At 35.1% G+C, this 19,415-nt stretch overlaps 1 protein-coding gene across 1 annotated transcript; it reads left to right on the top strand.

The window, feature by feature from the left end:
* The first annotated feature begins 614 nt into the window (after positions 1-614).
* Positions 615-15,193, top strand: elovl4a (ELOVL fatty acid elongase 4a). Its single transcript, XM_073846572.1, has 7 exons — positions 615-837; positions 1,389-1,479; positions 3,147-3,334; positions 8,270-8,350; positions 10,061-10,232; positions 10,506-10,633; positions 12,043-15,193. Exons 2-7 carry the CDS (start codon positions 1,413-1,415, stop codon positions 12,352-12,354), a joined length of 948 nt encoding a protein of 315 aa, XP_073702673.1. The 5' UTR covers positions 615-837; positions 1,389-1,412; the 3' UTR covers positions 12,355-15,193.
* Positions 15,194-19,415: the final 4,222 nt, after the last annotated feature.

Genomic DNA, 19,415 nt, shown 5'->3' with positions numbered 1-19,415 from the left:
ACAATTTATATACTTTTTAATCTCAAACGCTCATCTTGCCAAGCTAGACAAGAGAATTTGAGGTTAAAAAGTATATAAATTGTAATTTTTTAAATGAATTTTTGCTTGATAAGATCCTTCTTTCCTCGGCTGTGATCGTTTAAAGCCCTTTAAAGCTGCATTTTGGAAGTTCAAACTCGGGGCACCATAGAAGTCCATTATATGGAGAGAAATCCTGAAATGTTTTACTCAGAAAACATAATTCCCTTACGACTGAAGAAAGAGAGACATACATTATCATGCAAGAAAGAGTACATTATCTGTAAATTTTTGTCCTTTAACAGATATTCACATAGAAAATAGTTTTTTTAAATTATAAAAATATTTCACAACTGCTTTTGCTGTACTTTGGATCAAATGCTGGCTTGGTGCACAAGAAAGACTTCTTTAAAAACATTAAAAATAGAAACTTGATTGCATGCTTAAAATCATCATTCAAAAAGTAAAAAATAAGTATTTTATCAAAGCATCACATCCCAGCTGAGTGGAGATGCAATTCTTTTCATTCTCGAAGGTTTGGGGAATGAAGTGAGCTGCACCTGTTTCGGCGCATGCGCAGTCGATCAGTCCTCATTCATCTCTGTCTGAGTGAAGGGGAGCGACCCGAGAGCCGCAGTGATGCCAGTAACCCTCTAGGATGCTCGACACACGGATGGTTTTATTACCGTCTGTTTCAGCCACAGGCCTTTAAGCGGATCCGGTTAAATCTGGGACGAAGGTGTTTTCCACTGCACGGAATAACGGGATCGCGCGACCTTGCGCTGAATGTCATTAGAAAGGGGTTTTAATCTCGCTACGGTAAGAACGGAAATCATCGTTACCATATGGGAGCACGACACTAAATGTCATTGTAAGGCTAAATCTACGATACAGGCTGAATGATGTATGTTTTCGGAGTGTTACGACTGGAATATTTCGTGTTTTTTGCCGCATCGGCTCTTTTACGCGATTGATCCCTGATTGTAGCATCGCATCAATTCTGTCGTCATTCTAACGTTAGATCAACTATTAGTATTAAAAGCCTGCATGGTTTTTCTAATGGTGGGTTTGGGAGAGGCTCTGATGGGGGTCTTTGCCAAATAGGGATGGTCATGTTATTTGATATTTGATGCATCTTTCTTAATTGATGCATCGATAAAATTCTGATTTTCATTATAATTCAGATGGAGTTTAGCAGATATGTGCTGACACGTGCTGTTCTGGGCTTTGTGCTGAAATACCCCCACCTCCCCAGCCTCCCCATCAAAATAAACCCTTTCCCATCCCCACCTCCTCATCATGGTATTAAAGCATCACCACATGGCCCTCTGTGTTTTAACACTGCACCAATCTCTTTTATTTGTCCTCAGACAATTAGGATTTGAGTCTCAGCGATGGATATCATAAAGCATATAATCAACGACACAGTCCAGTTCTACAAATGGAGTCTCACCATCGCAGGTAACTGGTCTTGACTCTGTGACCTGAATGTGATACATGATGTATCTATGGCGGCGCTCCGATTAAATAAAGCCGGAGGTAGAAGAGTCTCCAGATTTGGTGTGTTATTAGATTTTTCCATGAGACTGATATTGCAGGCTTTAGTTTTGGTGAGGAAGAGCAGATTTTCCCTTAACGGACTATTCAAACCAATGCAAATGTTAGAAATATATTCAACATTGATTCATTGATTTGATTTAAGGCGAGCCACTGCAGGTGAATAGGGTAAAAAAAATGACTAATAGTTATGACCTTACTTCAGTTGATTGATTACATTGATAATTGCAAACATTTTTTTGTATTAAGTTTTCTAAAATGGTACATAAGGAGGCATTATTTAATGAAATATGTGAAAATTTGCATACATTTCTAGAACAAAAATCTAAACACTGGATGAAGTCAGTTTCAAAATTCTTGTTTAATTTTTTTGACATATTAGAGTCAAAAGTTTTGGCACTCCTTAATTCAGAAAAAACTTAGAACAGACAAGAAACACTTTTTTTTTTTTTACCATTTTTTGAGGAATAAAAATTATGAAATCAATCAAATCATATATGAACAAATCCCTCTGTAAAAACCTTCAGGATATAGACAAGAATAAAAATGTCAAGTTTGGTGTGTGTAAGTGCTACTGAAGTGGAGATTTATGGCTCAGTGTAGGAGAAAAAACTCATTTTGAGAAACGGCCTTTAAAAAATATGGATTGTAATTGAAATCTATTGACACAAATACATAAAATGCTATAAAAGAAAGACTTAACAGTGTCTTTTAGATGTTTTCTTTCCACTAGTCTGAAAAAACACGTTATGAAAAACCAAAAGGCCCAAAATCTCAAATTTGATGGGTGCTTGAATAACAGCTTTTTATGCCTGCAGTGTCTCCCCTTAAGAGTGAAGAGATTGTTTTTTGGATAGGCTGTCTTAATGTAATTGATTTGCATTTTGGTTGTGTACATTGCAAAAAATGCTTTTCTTAGATTTTTTTTGTCTTGTTTCCAGCCACAATATCTACAAATTCTTAAATCAAGGGTTTTTTTAGATAATTAAAAATAATTTTCTTGTTTTCAGAAAAAAACAAGTCAAAATTAAGTGTGTTTTTGCTTGAAAGAAGCAAAATAATCAGCCAATGGGGTAAGAAAAAAATCTTGTTTTCTGTTTGAAATAAGATTATTTTTCTTACCCCATTGGCAGATTATTTTGCTTGTTCTAAGCAAAAATTCACTTAATTTTAATTATTTTTTTTTTTTTTCAGATTTTTTACTCATCTAGAAAATCCTTCTGGATTTAAGAATTTGTAGATATTTTGTCTGGAAACAAGAAATTAAGCATTTTTGCAGTGTATGTGCATAATTGTGAAGTTATATTGTGTGAATTGTGTACTAAAGTGTGGAGATACATGTCAACAAAACTCTCGTCATGGGAATGATTTTCTAAAACTGAGGACCAATGTCAACTTATAATATAAATTCAACAAGCTTTGCTTTGTTTTAATGTTGTATTTAATAAATAATAATAAATCATCTAAAAATGTTTTGCCAAGAAACAGGAAATACTGCTGCCAGTGCAATTGATGGACATTTGTAGATGACAGATGAAAGCGTAATGGTGTGGTTTGATGTTTGTTTGTAGACAAGCGTGTGGAGAAATGGCCGTTGATGGAGTCTCCGCTCCCCACGCTGGCCATCAGCTCCTCATACCTGCTGTTCCTGTGGCTGGGGCCCAAGTACATGCAGGGCCGAGAGCCCTTCCAGCTGAGAAAGACCCTCATCGTCTACAACTTCAGCATGGTCATCCTTAACTTCTTCATATTCAAAGAGGTGAGCTCATCCACCCAAACTGCCAGGTTCTCAGAAAATGTCTTGCAAAGGTTCTTGTATTTTTTAAATTTCAGCTTAATTGGTTTAATTGGTGTTTGTCATTCATAAATATTTGAAAATGATTATTTAGACTTTTTATTACATTTCTGTATACTGCAAAAAGTGGTAACCCTCAATTATTGCTTTAAAAAGATATTACTACCGGTTTAACCCATAGAACATATTTTTGGTAGTATAAGTGAATGTATTTTGGCTTATGCAACAATATTAACCCTTGTGCAACCTTATGGACATTTTTGTCCATTTTAGTTTAGTTTTTTCTTTTTTATAATTGTTAGTGCTAACTGCATAAATGTTGCAAAAAATGATTTTCTTGCTTAGATTTTTTGTCTTGTTTCCAGCCAAAATATCTAAAAATTCTTAAATCAGGAAGGAAAAATATTTTTCTTGTTTTCAGAAAAAACAAGTCAAAATTAAGTGAGTTTTTGCTTAGAACAAGCGAAATAATCTGCCAAAGGGGTAAGAAAAAAATTGTATTTCAAACAAAAAACAAGATTATTTTACTTACCCCATTGGCAGATTATTTTGCTTGATTAATTAGTTTTTTCTGAAAACATGAAAATAATTTTTACTTGTCTGAAAATCCTTCTTGACTGAAGTATTTGTAGATATTTTGGCTGGAAACAAGACAAAAAATCTAAGTAAGAAAAGCATTTTTTTTTGCAGTGCAGGAGTGTGTTTGTATTGAAATTTTAATATTTCACCCTCATTTCCTTTAATAAATCTATTATACACTAGGTACAAAAAATTGTTCCTTTTAGGACCTTAAGGGCCAAAATGTCCTCATTGAAACCCATTACAACTGTGATTTTTAATCCCAGGGCCAACTATACAGCGATACAGTATTTGTTAATAGGCTTTCATTCTGTTGGCAAGGGTTCAAAATTTTTACTGGATGGTGCTTTTTTGTTTTCAAGTTTGGCATATAAACAAATACTTTCTGCTTACGTTTTCTGCTTATGCATTATATAGTCTATTATAGAGTCAGTTGGATAAATTATGCAGCTATATTTGTGTGGGTATGTTTGTGTGGATGTCAGAGTGTGGTTTGTATGTGTGTCCTAAATAAAATTTTAGTGTGTTTGTGTGTGCACACCTGTAATGTTTGAGAAAGAGAAATTATACTGTACTGTGAATCACAAATCCCACGGTGTGTTTGCCAGTGGAGCTTTGCTGGAATCTAATGGGAAATGTTTGGTATTGCACCCAAACAAAATCTTACTAAAAGCTCATTTTTTTAGATATCAACCTAAAATTTGGAACACAACTTGTTTGGATGTATGGCTTTGATTTTCTATCAATTTTTAAGTTCAAAATGTTTTTTTTTAAATATGTAAAATATGTTTAAAATAAGTGTTTTATATAAAAAAAATTGTGCATGAATTATTTTCATAAACTTAAACCTCTATAACTTTTTTGGTTTCACTTGAAACAAGAAAACTAATCTGCTAATGGGGTAATCTTGTTTTCTATTTGAAATCAGATTTTTTTTCTCGATCTCATTGGCAGATTATTTTGCTTGTTCTAAGCAACTTGGTTTTTTTTTCTGAAAACAAGGAATTAATTTTTACTCATCTAGAAAATCCTTCTTGATTTAAGAATTTCTAGATATTTTGGTTTGAAACAAGACAAAAAAAATCTAAGTAAGAAAAGCATTTTTTGCAGCGTTCATTTAGATGTTACTATTTTTTCAGTTTAGCCTGTCATTTTTCGTCTCTTATATCTGCCTATATTCAAAGCTTTAAGTTTATTAGAAGCTCCATATTGATCAAGAGCAGATAACTGCAGTACAGTGCTGTCCCTAAATGTGCTATAAATGTACCACTGCTGCTGTTTTAGCAGTACATTCTAGCTACAATGACTGGGTATTTATGATTCAGCAACTTGTTCAGATGTTCAGAAATCAGGCTTGAAAATTAAATTAAATCAGACTAGCCAACATATACTGAATTCTGAAAAAGAATGTCATTTCTGGTTGCGTCTTATTTAATTTTATATTGCAATGCACATTCATTGTTTTGCTCATTCTTTTGAAAGCTCACATTTTATTCTCATTAAAGGAATAGTTGATCATTTGCTGAAAATGTATTCATCCTTCCAAGATGTAGATGAGTTTGTTTCATCATCAGATTTGGAAAAATCTATCATTTTATCACTGTCTCACCAACGGGTCCTCTAGAGTGAATCAGAAAGAGAGTCTAAACAACTGATAAAAACACCACAATAATCCACATCACTCCAGTCCATCAGTTAACATCTTGTGAAGCCAAAAGCTGAGTGTTTGTAAGAAACAAATCCATCACGAAGACGTTTTTAACTTTAAATCATTGCTAAATACAAGTCCATAATTCATAAAAATGTTTTTCCAGTTCTTGTCTAAATAATTAGAGAAATCTGCACTGATCAAGCACTGTTTACAAGCCAGAACAGCTTTAAGCAAAAATGTGGGTGGATTTTGATGTGAGAGACAACAGGAGATTATTATAGCGTTATTATGGATTATGGATTTGTATTTTAGCCAGAAGCAAAAATTAATAGTTACAAATGTCTTAATGATGGATTTGTATCTTACAAACATGCAGCTTTTGTCATCTCAAGATGTTAATTGATGGACTGGAGGGGTGTGGATCACAGTGCCCTCCACTAATATTGGCACCCTTGGTAAATATGAGCAAAAGTGGATGTGAAAATAAATCTTTATAATTTATCCTTTTAATCTTTCATTCAAAAAATTCACAAAATTCTAACCTGTCATTGAAGTAAATCAATAGAACCTGGGGGTGCACTGCAAAAAATGCTTTTCTTTCTTAGATTTTTTGTCTTGTTTCCAGCCAAAATATCTAAAAATTCTTAAATCAGGAAGGATTTTCTAGACAAGTAAAAATTATTAACTTGTTTTTATTAAAAACAAGTCAAAATTAGGTGAGTTTTTGCTTAAAACAGGCAAAACATTCTGCCAATGGGGTAAGAAAAAAAATCTTATTTCAAGCAGACAACTAGATTATTTTTCTTACCCCATTGGCAGATTATTTTGCTTGTTTTAAGCAAAAACTCACTTAATTTTGACTTGTTTTTACTGAAAACAAGACACACATTTTTACTTGTCTAGAAAATCCTTCCTGATTCAAGAATTTATAGATATTTTGGCTGGAAACAAGACTAAAAATCTAAGTAAGAAAAACATTTTTTGCAGTGTGAAATCTCATTATGAAATAAATGTTTTTTCTCTAGTTCACATTGGCCACTGTTATTGGCACCCAATTATTTCAACGTCCTTTTCCCAAGATAACAGTTCTGAGTTTTCTCCAACAATGTCTAATGAGTTTGGAGAACACCTGACACGAATTCAGAGACCAATCCTTCAAACAGAATCTCTCTCTTCCCAGCTTCATGTTGGTGGTGCTTCTTCTCTTCAGTTTCTCTACAGGGTTCAGGTCAGGGAACGCGGACGGTCATGGTAGAAGCTTCTTTCTGTGCTCACTGACACATTTTTGTGTTGATTTTGATGTTTGTTTTGGATCATCGTCTTGCTGGAAGATGCAACCACGGCCCATTATAAGATTTCCAACAGAGACAGTCAGGTTTAGATTTTTTTATCTGCTGGTATTTGATAGAATCCATGAAGCCATGTATCTGAACAAGATGTCCAGGACCTCCGACAGAAAAATAGGTCCACATCATTAAAGACCCAGCAGTGTTATTAACCGTGGGCATGGGGTACTTTATTATCATCTGGAGGGTTAGCTGCCAAAAAGCTCATTTTTAGTTTCATCTGACCATAGAAGCCAGTCCTGTTTGAAGTTGCAATCATGTCTGACAAGTGAATATGCTGGAGTTTGTTTTTGGGTGAGCCAGGAGGATTTTTCTTGAAACCCTGTGGAACAACATTGTGGTGATGTAGGGGCTGTTTGATTATTTTATATTAGGCTTTCTGACCCAAGACTCAACAATTCTCTGCAATTCTCCAACTGTGATCTGTGGAGAGTCTTTGGCCACTCAAACTCTCCTCCTTATCATGCATTAGGATGATATAGACACACATCCTCTTCTAGGCAGATTTGTAACATCTTTAGTTGATTGGAACTTATTAATAATTGCCCTGATGGTGGGAATGGGGATTTTCAATGCTTTAGCTCTTTTCTTACAGCCACTTTCTATTTTGTGAAGCTCAACAAACTTGTTCTGCACATCAGAACTACATTCTTTGGTTTTCCTTCTTGTGATGGATGATTAAGGGAATTTGGCTTTTGTGTTCCTCATATTTATAATCCTGTGGGACAGAAACTCACGACTGGACAATTTTATACTCCTAGACACCCTGGTGTGCTAAAACAGTTGTAATATTAATGGGAATATACTTTAGAGATATTTTACTTGGACAAACTTTTAGGGGTGCCAATATTTGTAGCCAACGTGAGCTAGAGAAAAACATTTATTTCATAATGAAACCCCCCCATTTTCCATCGTTTTACGTCAATGAAAGGTTAGAATTTTGTACATTTTATAAATGAAAGATCTGAAGGATAAACAACGCAGATTTATTTTCACAGTCACCTTTGCTCATATTTACTAAGGGTGCCAATATTAGTGGAGGGCACTGTATTTGTGGATTATCGTGATGTTTTTATCAGCTGTTGGACTCTCATTCTGACGGCACCCATTCACTGCAGAGGATCCATTGTGAGCAAGTGATATAATGCTACATTTCTCCAAATCTGATGAAGAAACAAACAGCCTGATTTGATTAGTGATAGTCACTTTGCGAGAGTCGCTGTCTTCTATATGCATAAGGTGAAGAAACTAATAATGATCAATTGTCCTTTATACCAATCACACGAAACAGTCAACAAACAACATACGTCTGCTGTATTTCAGCTCTTCCTCGCAGCACGAGCGGCCAACTACAGCTACATCTGCCAGCCGGTGGACTATTCAGACGATCCCAATGAAGTGAGGGTGAGTGTGCCTCCCGCGTTTGATCACAGTCTCACCGAGTCTCTGACTCAGACTCTACGCTGAAACCAGACCCGTAATTCTGCTCTCCAGTTACTGGCCCAAAGCATGCTATTAGAGCGGGAAAGCCACGGAGTTGGGTTTCTCTCTGTGACGTCACATTAACACACTCACACACACCATCTGACTTTCACACTCAAATACTAGCGGATTCATTACAGCTAGACTGAGCACCATTTACAGTTCAGACTGAACTGAATTTGAACTCAGTTGCATAAATTCATAAAAGAATAGGTTTTTTAATATGAATCATTTCTTATTCTGTATTGCACAGTGGATAATTGATGGCTGTATTACCTTTAACAGTAATAAACTTAATATGGCTACTCAGCTGAGAAAATCTGTCACAGGATAAATGTGTCCCTGGACCACAAAACCAGTCATAAGGATATTTTGTTCAAATTGAGATTTATACATCATCTGAAAGCTGAATAAATAAGCAAAAAACTAAATATTGAGAAAATCGCCTTTAAAGTTGTCCAAATTACGTTTTTAGAAATGCATATTACTAATCAGAAATTAAGTTTTGATATATTTATTGTAGGAAATTTACAAAATATCTTCATGGAACATGATCTTTACTTAAGACGAGACACTGCAGTGAATAGGGTAAAACAATAACTAACAGTTATCACCTTACTTACCCTGTTGATTGATCACATTGATGACTGCTAACATTTTTTGTATTACAAGTTTTCTAAAATCTTAGGTTTAAATATGCAAATGAGCCATTATTTAATGAAATATGCACTAATTTGCTTACATTTCTAGTACAAAAATCTAAACACTGCATGAAGTCAGTTTCAAAATTCTAGTTTAATTTTATTGACATATTAGAATCAAATGTTTTTACAGAGAGGATTTGGAGTATCTGAAAAAACTTACAACAGACAGGAAACGATATATTTTTAACCATTTTTTGTGAAATATAATGTTGTATAAATTCAGGCAAATTATATACGAACAAATCCCTCTGTAAAAACCTTCAGGATACAGAAAGGAATAAAAATGTGAAGTCTGGTGTGTGTAAGTGCTACTGAAGTGGAGATTTATGGCTCAGTGTAGGAGAAAAAAATCATTTTGAGAAAACGGCCTTTAGAAATATGGATTTTAATTGAAATCCATTGACACAAATAGATAAAGTGCTATAAAAGAAACACTTAACAGTGACTTTTGGGTGTTTTCTTTCCACTAGTCTGAAAAAACACTTTATGAAAAACCAAAAAGCCCAAAATCTCAAACTTGATTGGTGCATGAGTGTCTCCCCTTAATATCACAATGATTTTTTTTGACATAAAAGAAAAATTAATCATTTTGACCCATGCAGTGTATTTTTGGCTATTGCTACAAACATACCTGTGTGACTTAAGACTAAGTCTTAAGAAGGTTTTGTGGTCCAGGGTCACAAATAAGCATAATTAGTTAATTTTTGGTTCCAAGTCATCATCATGTGGCCAGTTAAATTCACATTCATAAACTAAAGAAAGTAATATGATTGTATCATTTTTTTTTAACGTGCATTTTTATATTGTTCTGATCAAAAATCATGCTTTTAATGCAGTTTAAACCTGTAGTGTTCAGTTCAGAATCTTAAAGTTATTTTAAAACACACTTGAATAAGAGACTTTCCTTATGTCCTCTTGTATTTGGCAGGTGGCAGCAGCTCTGTGGTGGTACTTTATTTCTAAAGGAGTGGAGTACCTCGACACTGTGTTCTTCATCTTACGCAAGAAGTTCAACCAAATCAGCTTCCTGCACGTCTATCACCATTGCACCATGTTCACTCTGTGGTGGATTGGCATCAAATGGGTCGCCGGCGGACAGTGTAAGTATCAGATGCATGAGCACTGTACATTGAAAAATCATATACACACCCTTACAAAAACATACTGTGCATTTTATGCAACTGAGAAATATTGAAGTCTTCCACACGACAACAGTTCTGATACAGATCACATCTGTCAAGCCCCAAAAAGAGCAATATCATCATGAGTAGTCAATACTGTATGACTCATGCGTTCTCACAACAAATGTGTGAATAACGGATCGTAATCTAACATCTACTGAGAATGCTCCACTCTGTTTCTCTTTTTCACAGCGTTCTTCGGGGCTCATATGAACGCAGCCATCCACGTCCTGATGTACTTGTATTATGGCCTGGCCGCATTCGGTCCAAAAATACAGAAATACCTGTGGTGGAAGAAGTATCTGACCATCATCCAAATGGTAAATGGTGACGTTTTGCAAGCATGTGTGAAAAAAAAAAACATTTTTTTTTATTTTCTTCTAACCAGATAACTTATCCTTTTGTAATATACAGTTGAGGTCAAAAGTTTACATCAACCTTTCAGAATCTGCAAAATGTAATGACTATATGTAAACATCTTTTACGTGAAATATCTAATTCAGGTCAGTACTAAATAAACAATAACATGCAGTTTGTATAATCCCCCTGATTTTGGTCAAATAATTAACATTTTGCAGATTCTGAAAGGGAGATGTAACTTTTGACCTCAACTGTATTCATAAAAAGTGTTTTTCTTTGCACAACTCAAAATACATGTTTTCCATTTATTTAGTATTAACAGTATGCATACAATACAATTTATATAAAAAAATAATGGTTTTAATACCGTTGTTACCATCATACTATAAAACATTTTATGCAACAGTTCAGTTTTCCCAAACACATTTATACTGAAAGACAGTTTAAACATCAGAAATGTAATTAAATTTAACCTTAGAATATTTTTTGTAATATTAAAATTATATATATTTTAATATAAATGAATCCTACTTTACTGTACGAAAGTCTGGGGTCAGTAAGATTTTTATTTATGTATTAAAAATTATACTTCTATTCAGCAAGGATACATTACATTTCTTAAAAAATGATCATGAAGACATTTATAATATTACAAAAAATTCTATTTTTAAATATCATAATCCTGAAAAAGTATGGCAGTTTGCTCAAAAATATTGTGCAGCATAACATTGATAATAATCAGAAAATGTTTCTTGAGCAGCAAATGGTTTCTGAAGGATCATGTGACACTGAAGACTGGAGTTATGATGCTGCACTGCAAAAAATGCTTTTCTTACTTCGATTTTTTTGTCCGGTTTCCAGCAAAAATATCAAAAAATTCTTAAATCAAGAAGGATTCTCTAGACAGGTAAAAATTATTGTCTTGTTTTTAGAAAAAAACAAGTCAAAATGTAGAACAAGCTAAATAATCTCCCAAAGGGGTGAGAAAAAAAATCTTATTTCAAACAGAAAAACACGATTATTTTTCTTAGCCCATTGGCAGATTATTTAGCTTGTTTCAAGCAAAAACGCACTTAATTTTGACTTGTTTTTTCTGAAAACAAGACAATAATTTTTACTCGTCTAGAAACTCCTTTTTGATTTAAGAAATTTGTAATATTTTGGCTGGAAACAAGACACAAAATCTAAGTAAGAAAAACTTTTTTGCAGTGTGAAAATTTCAGATTTGATCACAGGAATCTATTGCATTTTATCATGTATTCACATAGAAAACAGTACTGTATTTTTGATCAAATAAGCGCAGCCTTAATGAACTTTAAAAATCATGCACCAATTCCAAACTGTGTTCATTTTGTATGTTTTGCCACAGATCCAGTTTCACGTCACCATCGGCCACACGGCTCTGTCTCTGTACTCCGACTGTCCGTTCCCTAAGTGGATGCACTGGTGTCTGATCGGATACGCCCTCACCTTCATCATCCTCTTTGGGAATTTCTATTACCAGACGTACCGCCGCCAGCCCCGCCGCGAGACCGCAGCCAAACCCGGCAAAGCTCTTCACAACGGAGCCTCTAATGGAGCCCTGACGTCCAGCAACGGAAACGCCGGCAAGATGGACGACAAACCGGCAGCGTCTGAGACCGGCAGGAGAAAGAGGAAGGGCAGAGCGAAGCGTGAATAAAGTGGGCAGAAGCATGAGAGTGAGACAGACAGGTTAAAGATCATAAGCTGTTTGCACGCCTGCAGTCAATCCCTAATGGTTACGAACAAACAGCATGGCTGCAGAGAGAGAGAGAGAGAGAGAGAGAGAGAGAGAGAAATGAGCCTAGATGTAGAGAGACTGAACAATATCTTTCCTTACTGTCTGACTTAAAGGGATAGTTCACTCAAATAAGCATTTACTCACCTTTACGTTGTTCCAAACATGCATGAGTTTCTTTCTCATGTTAAAAACAAAAGAAGATATTCTGAAGAATGTAAAGGTGCCATAGAATGGAAAACTGTATTTACCTTGGCATAGTTGAATAATTATGACATACCATAAGTCTCAAACACCACCATTTCCTCCTTCTTATATAAATCTGGTGTTTGCAAAAGTTTAAAAAAAATATGCCAATCCTAACATGACAGAGACTATTACGCAAGAGTCGTGATCATTAATAATCACGGCCCCAACATTTGCATAGCCGACTTATCAGAAGTTCTGCGGGTAGACTATTGTGAAAAAACAAAGTGAGGACAATAGCGAAAATGGCAGATCTCGGGAATAAATGCTATGTTCCTGGTTGTGCAGGAGATGTTAAGTGCAGGGATGGGTTGGTGTCTGTAACTTACTCAGAAAGGCAAGGAAAACAAATAAGGCGTTCTAATAAAATAAAGTGAAATTATGAGATGACTGCGCGGATGATGGCAAATAATTTGCAGATCCTGAGCATCACTAACAAACATCTAAACTTGTGAAATACGTGGCATGTTCTGCCGCTGCTGTAGAACGATACAGAGAGCTTGGCAATCGTAAATCAAAAGTGAAAGTAAAATGATCGTGCATTCAAAACGGCAGTTTCAATGCCCCGCATATTAACAGCGGCTCAGGCTTCGTGATTAAATATATATTTTCCTCCATGTGTTTCCTTGCTAAATGAGCCGCTCTGTGAAACAGCCAATCAGAGCAGAGCTCATCATTATTATTCATGAACCTTCCAAATAAGGCAATAACAGACCGTTTCATTCTAGGGACGAATCCTAGACTTGCTGTTACTGGAGAATTGCCCTTTCCTATGCCTTATGTGACCCTGGACTACAAAACCAGTCATAAGGTTAAATTTTACAAAACTGAGATGTATACATCATATGAAAGCTCAATAAATAAGCTTTCTATTGATGTATGGTTTGTTAGGATAGGACAATATTTGGTCGAGATACATCTATTTGAAAATCTGGAATCTGAGGGTGCAAAAAAATCTAAATACTGAGAAAATCACCTTTAAAGTTGTCCAAATTAAGTTCTTAGCAATGCATATTACTAATCAAAAATTACATTTCATGGAACATGATCTTTACATAATTTCCTAATGATTTTTGGCATAAAAGAAAAATCAATAATTTTGACCCATACAAAGTATTTTTGGCTATTGCTACAAATATACCCCAGCGACTTAAGACTGGTTTTGTGGTCCTTCTATGTAGATATATGAGAACTATTTAAAATATTGTATCAATGCATTCTATGGCACCTTTAAAACGATTGAAAACAAAAATACCGTGGCTGAGTTTTCATTTTTGGTGAGCTATTCCTTTAAGTTTGGCACATTGTTTTACGTATCTGCCTTTTTTTTTTACATCGCTGTCCTAATGCCAGAAAAGACCCATGTCTCATCAGTGTACAATGATTATAAACGAACTATGATATCAATACGTTTTTTATTATTATTTATTATAGTGAGGTCCAAAAGTACACTGATGAAAAGATAAAAGAAGTTGAGTTAGAAGAGTCACATGATCAGTGACATTTGTTTATTCACATTAGTCATAGTCTGAATGTTCCTTGATTTTACAGACTTTTGGACCTCGCTGTATATCAGTTCTTTGTAAAACATATTTAAAGTAGTAGTTCACTTTCAGAGCAAAAATGCACAGTGAAATTTGTCATCCAAGATTTTTCAGTTGTAAAGAAATGATGTTTTTTAAGGAAAACATTCCAGGATTTCTCTCCATATAAAAGACTTCTGTTGTGCCCCTGAGTTTGAACATTTTTCTTAGAAAGCACCATTTCTTTACGACTGAAGAAAGACATGAGCATCTTGAATGACAAAGGGGTGAGTGCATTATCTGTCAGTTTTTGTTCTGAAAGTGAACTAATCCTTTAAGTGTGTGTTTATTTGAAGCGTTCATGATTCATGTTTTGCTGGTTGTCAGTTGTTTAGCCGCTGGCAGGAAGTATCACCATTCCTGTTGTTTAAAATGGACATCACACGACTTCAGCTTTCCAAATTAGGGATGCAACTTTCCATGACCGATGACTGATAATATACACTTCTACTTCTTTGTCTGTTGTTTTAAAAGCAGTGTTGAGAATCAATCAAACCTCCGGTATGGATGAAGGGCCTGCAGCCTGGCTTTGAAATGGATCGAGTATCTGCTTCCATTATTGGCCGATCATTTAGAAACTGATATTGTCTTAGAAGGATGCATTTGAAATATGTGTCTCACAGGATAAAATGGCTTTTAGTTGGATTGGGAAATTGCAGCATCACTTCAATGGAAATAAAAATACATTTGTAGCTACAATATTGCATTGTGCATAAATAAAGTCTTAAGCTCCAATCATTGTTTTTCGTTTCCAATAGTTCCTGGAATATGTCATGTGTTTTGTCTTGAATTTTTTATAATGTTGTATATTCGGTGCAATTTTGTACATTGTGCTTTTGAAATCGCAACGTCATCAACTGCTCGTTTTCTTTTCAAATGACAGATAAACATTGCTGTATATACAAATAAAGTAAATGCCAATGCATAGTCGATGTTATCAGACGCTTCATTTCCTAAAAAGCCTTTCGCTCTGCTGCCACATCACGCCTTCACTCCAGGAAGCGTGAGCCAGGAAATGTGTGGTCGGCCTGACATTTCAAGCAGCATCTTGTCTGGTAATTAAAAAAGTTAGTTTTGTTTAAATGTTATTATTATGAGCAATTAATATTTGAGAGACTACATCTATCACCCTGCTGAAAAAACCCCCAGCTAAAACCATAGTAGCCTGGTTAATATGTGACCCTGGAGCACAAAACCAGTCTTAAGTAACACGGGTATATTTGTAGCAATAGCCAACAATACATTATATAGGTCAAAATTATCACATTTTCTTTTATGCAAAAAATCATTAGGATATTAAGCATCATGTTCCAAAAAAGATATTTTGTAAATGTCCTACCGTAAATATATCAAAACCTAATTTTTTATTGGTAATATGCATTGCTAAAAACTTCATTTGGACAATTTAAAGGCAATTTTCTCAATATTTAGATTTTTTGCACCCTCAGTTTTTTGCAGATTTTCAAATAGTTGTATCTCAGCCAAATATTGTCCTATTCTTACAAACCATACACCAATGGAAAGCTTATTTATTAAACTTCAGATAATGTATAAATCTCAATTGTAAAAAAATGGACCCTTATGACTGGTTTTGTGGTTCAGGGTCACATGTAAAGTGAACATTTCAAAACATATTCACATGGAAAATGGTTCTTTTAAATTGTAATAATATTTCACAAATTTAATGTTTTTACTATTTTTTTTGTATCAAATTAATGCAGCTTTAATGAGCAGAAGAGACTTTCAAAAACCAACAAACAAAAACTATTTTGTCAAGTGGGTATTGAATAACATCTATGCAAAATCCTTTCACCTCTAGGTTATTTTTTATTAACAAAAACATTTAAGCCCAGCAAAAAGATCAGTGTATTTCTATAATTGCTTTTCTTCTTTGTTTTTTATTTTTTTTATTTTTTTTTATTTATGCTTTAAACAACAGATACAGACAAATACAACAGATGTTTTAAAGTAATGGAAACAAAGGATAAATAAAAAAAGAAGAGAAAAGAAAGATCAAAAAGATGAAAAGATTAAAATAAAAAGATTACCCAAAGATTTTGAAGACAGAACACAAATGCACAGTTAATAGTACAGAAATAGTTTTTCAATTCTTTATAAAACACTGTGAAACAGGTTTTTTTTGTTAGTAAATGTACAGTTATGAATGTGAAACTTGACTAGTATTATAAATAGGCTAATAAGAAAAGCTTTGTTATTCATATTAGTATAATCAAAATATCTAAAATGACATTTTCAAAATGCAAATTAAAATGAGAGTATCTTATCTTTGATAAACACAGAGGGATCATACCATAAATTTTTAACATAACTACAGTGCCAACACTGCAAAAAATGCTTTTCTTACTTAGATTTTTTGTCTTGTTTCCAGCCAAAATATCAAAAAATTCTTGAACCAGGAAGGAGTTTCTAGACAAGTAAAAATTTGTGTCTTGTTTTTAGTAAAAACAAATCAAAATTAGGTGAGTTTTTGTTTAAAACAAGCAAAAATAATCTGCCAATGGGGTAAGAAAAATAATCTAGTTGTCTGCTTGAAATAATTTTTTTTTTCTTACCCCGTTGGCAGATTATTTTACTTGTTTTAAGCAAAAACTCACTTAATTTTGACTTGTTTTTACTAAAAACAAGATAATAATTTGTACTTGTCTAGAAAATCCTTCCTGATTCAAGATATTTTAGATATTTTGGCTGGAAACAAGACAAAAAAATCTAAGTAAGAAAAGCATTTTTTGCAGTGAAAGATGTGGGGTACAGTTTCCAAGTATAAAGAGCAAAACAAGCAATTGACATCAATATCCCTCTTAAATTTGCTGAGAAAATGTTCAACAGCATAGAATTTGTGAATTATCTTGAAAGAGATTTCTTTTGTCTAGGCCTTTCTTCTTTGTGGCTTCATTCCGTGGGCTTTCTCGTTTCCTTTCCCAGTGGAGGCCTCTTCTGTTCAGCCGCAGCAGCGCAGAGGCCTTTCCTCTCCTCCTCTGCCTTCCGCTCTGTTTCCGCTGTGAGCTCCGCCCCTTCACTCATTCACAGAGCAGCGGCGTCTCAGAGGACCAATCAGAGCGCAGCCTCTCCTCCTCCTCAGCTAAGACAAAGGTTTCCACGGTAACGGTACACACCTGCTCTCTGACTGATGGGATTTGCCATCTGCTCTTCCTAACCAGTGTCTGATGCTTGAATGTGACACTTTTCAGAACAAAAGGCATTAGCTACTAATGAGTGATTGGTTTGAAGAAGTGGACACTCACACTCACAATGCAATTTATTAGCATGTAAAGACGGTTTCATATCTTGGGAATTTACTTTAAAAATCCCCTTTCTAAAAATACACCCATTTCGTAGAAAACCAAGCCATTCAGTCTGACTGTCCAAACTCAATAAGAGATCAGTCCTCATGTGACTGGAAGCAGACAGGCGTCTCTGTTCTGATGAAAGGCTTCTTCCCTTCGGCAGGATGCCACGGGTTCAGCTCTCGCTCTGATTCTCCACGGATGCCGCAGTAATGTAATCCTCTTCCTGTCTGTCGGACTCACAAGTCATCTTTTTTATTTCTCCCATTAGAAAGGCGCTGTGCTGTTCAGCCACAAATAGCAGCAAACTGCTGGAGAATGCAGAAAACAAGCAGAGACAAACAACAGACATGAAGTACAAGTATACTGTTCAAAAGTGTGGATTTTAATAGATGTTAATACGTTCAGGCCTGGTTTCATAGACAGGGCTTAGCCTAAACCAGAATTAGGCCATAGTTCAATTAAGACATTTAAGTAATTTTTATAAACGTGCCTTAGAAAAAACATCACTGCTGTGCATCTTGAGACAAAACTAAGGCACTGATATATTTTAAGATCAATCAGTGCAAGTTTCTTTGAGTTGAAACAGCTCAGATTTACATTTTAGTCTAGAACTAGGCTTAAACTGTGTACTAAGACTGGCAGAAAATGTAAAGCTGCGATTTTCTAGGCCGATAAGATTAGTAATGATATTACTGCTCCTGCTTCGGCCTTATTACGGCAGCAAACTTCCTTGACTATTACGCCGGAATGGGAGTGTAGTTCCTAATCTTATCGGCCTATAAATCACAGCTTTACATTTTCCGCTGGTCTTAGTTCACGATATAACTACAGAAGAGTCAAGTTTTAAATAGGACGAATATCGAAACTCCTTGGTCATTTTTGAACGTGATGCTATTGGTCTAATAGGATTCAATGATCTATGCTAAGCTACGCTAAAAGTGTTATCGCCAGAACAGGAGAACGGCTGAATGGATTTCAAAATGGTAAAACTCAACTTATTAACCCGGAGGGAGTTGGAGAATGAGCCTATTTCCAAAAAAAAACTGGAGTGTTCGATCCAAACAGCTCCAACTCACACCTGCTTGAAAGTTTCTATTAATCCTGAACACCTTGATTAGTTGGATCAGGTGTGTTTGAGGTTGATTCCTTCCAGGAATTGAGTTTGAGACCAGTGCTCTAAAAGATCTTGGGAAATTTGATTTGTCCCCTTAAAAAGCATTTTTTTATTTTTGGGTGAACTATCCCTTTAAGACTCCATATAGGTCGTTTAAATGCAAAATTAAACACACTTTTCTGTCATACGGCTATACACTTCATCATTACAGACTCCCAGCTGTGAAACACCCGTCCATTACACTGAATAGACTCGACGCTGATGCATTCTGCTAATGGCAGCAATTAGAAACCTTGCCTTACGTTTCCCAGCTGCTACACGGCTTGCATTCAGATACCAGCTGGACAGAGAGGGTCACGTCTGTCCACCCCCACCCTCCACACACACACACACACACACACACACACACACACACACACACACACACACACACACACACACACACACACACACACACACACACACAGTTAAAATGTCAATTAAACACTGCCATCACCAAGGCTAATCAGAGTCCTAGATCTTGCATGGAACAAATGGGTTGTCGGTAATGATTTTGCTCGTACATCATGAATGCATGTAAACAACGAGTCAATGATACAGAGGTAAAAAGCAGTCACTATCTATTTTGTCAAAATGATGATATGACAGAAACTGGGTTCTATGATCAGTCCTGTGAAAACTGAAAATTCATATCAGATTCATCAACATAATTCAAAGCTTTTGTAGGGCGGC

The sequence above is a fragment of the Garra rufa genome, chromosome 9 (assembly GCF_049309525.1).
Source record: "Garra rufa chromosome 9, GarRuf1.0, whole genome shotgun sequence".
Taxonomy (NCBI): Eukaryota; Metazoa; Chordata; class Actinopteri; order Cypriniformes; family Cyprinidae; genus Garra; species Garra rufa.
This window is presented reverse-complemented; position numbering and strand designations above follow the sequence as displayed.

What these genes read in the sequence shown, in the direction of transcription:
- elovl4a (XM_073846572.1), top strand. Translation starts at nt 1,413, where the DNA reads ATGGATATCATAAAGCATATAATCAACGACACAGTCCAGTTCTACAAA. An exon ending in ACTTCTTCATATTCAAAGAG is followed by an intron (nt 3,335 to 8,269) that starts GTGAGCTCATCC and finishes GCTGTATTTCAG; the next exon opens with CTCTTCCTCGCAGCACGAGC. An exon ending in ATCTGACCATCATCCAAATG is followed by an intron (nt 10,634 to 12,042) that starts GTAAATGGTGAC and finishes GTTTTGCCACAG; the next exon opens with ATCCAGTTTCACGTCACCAT.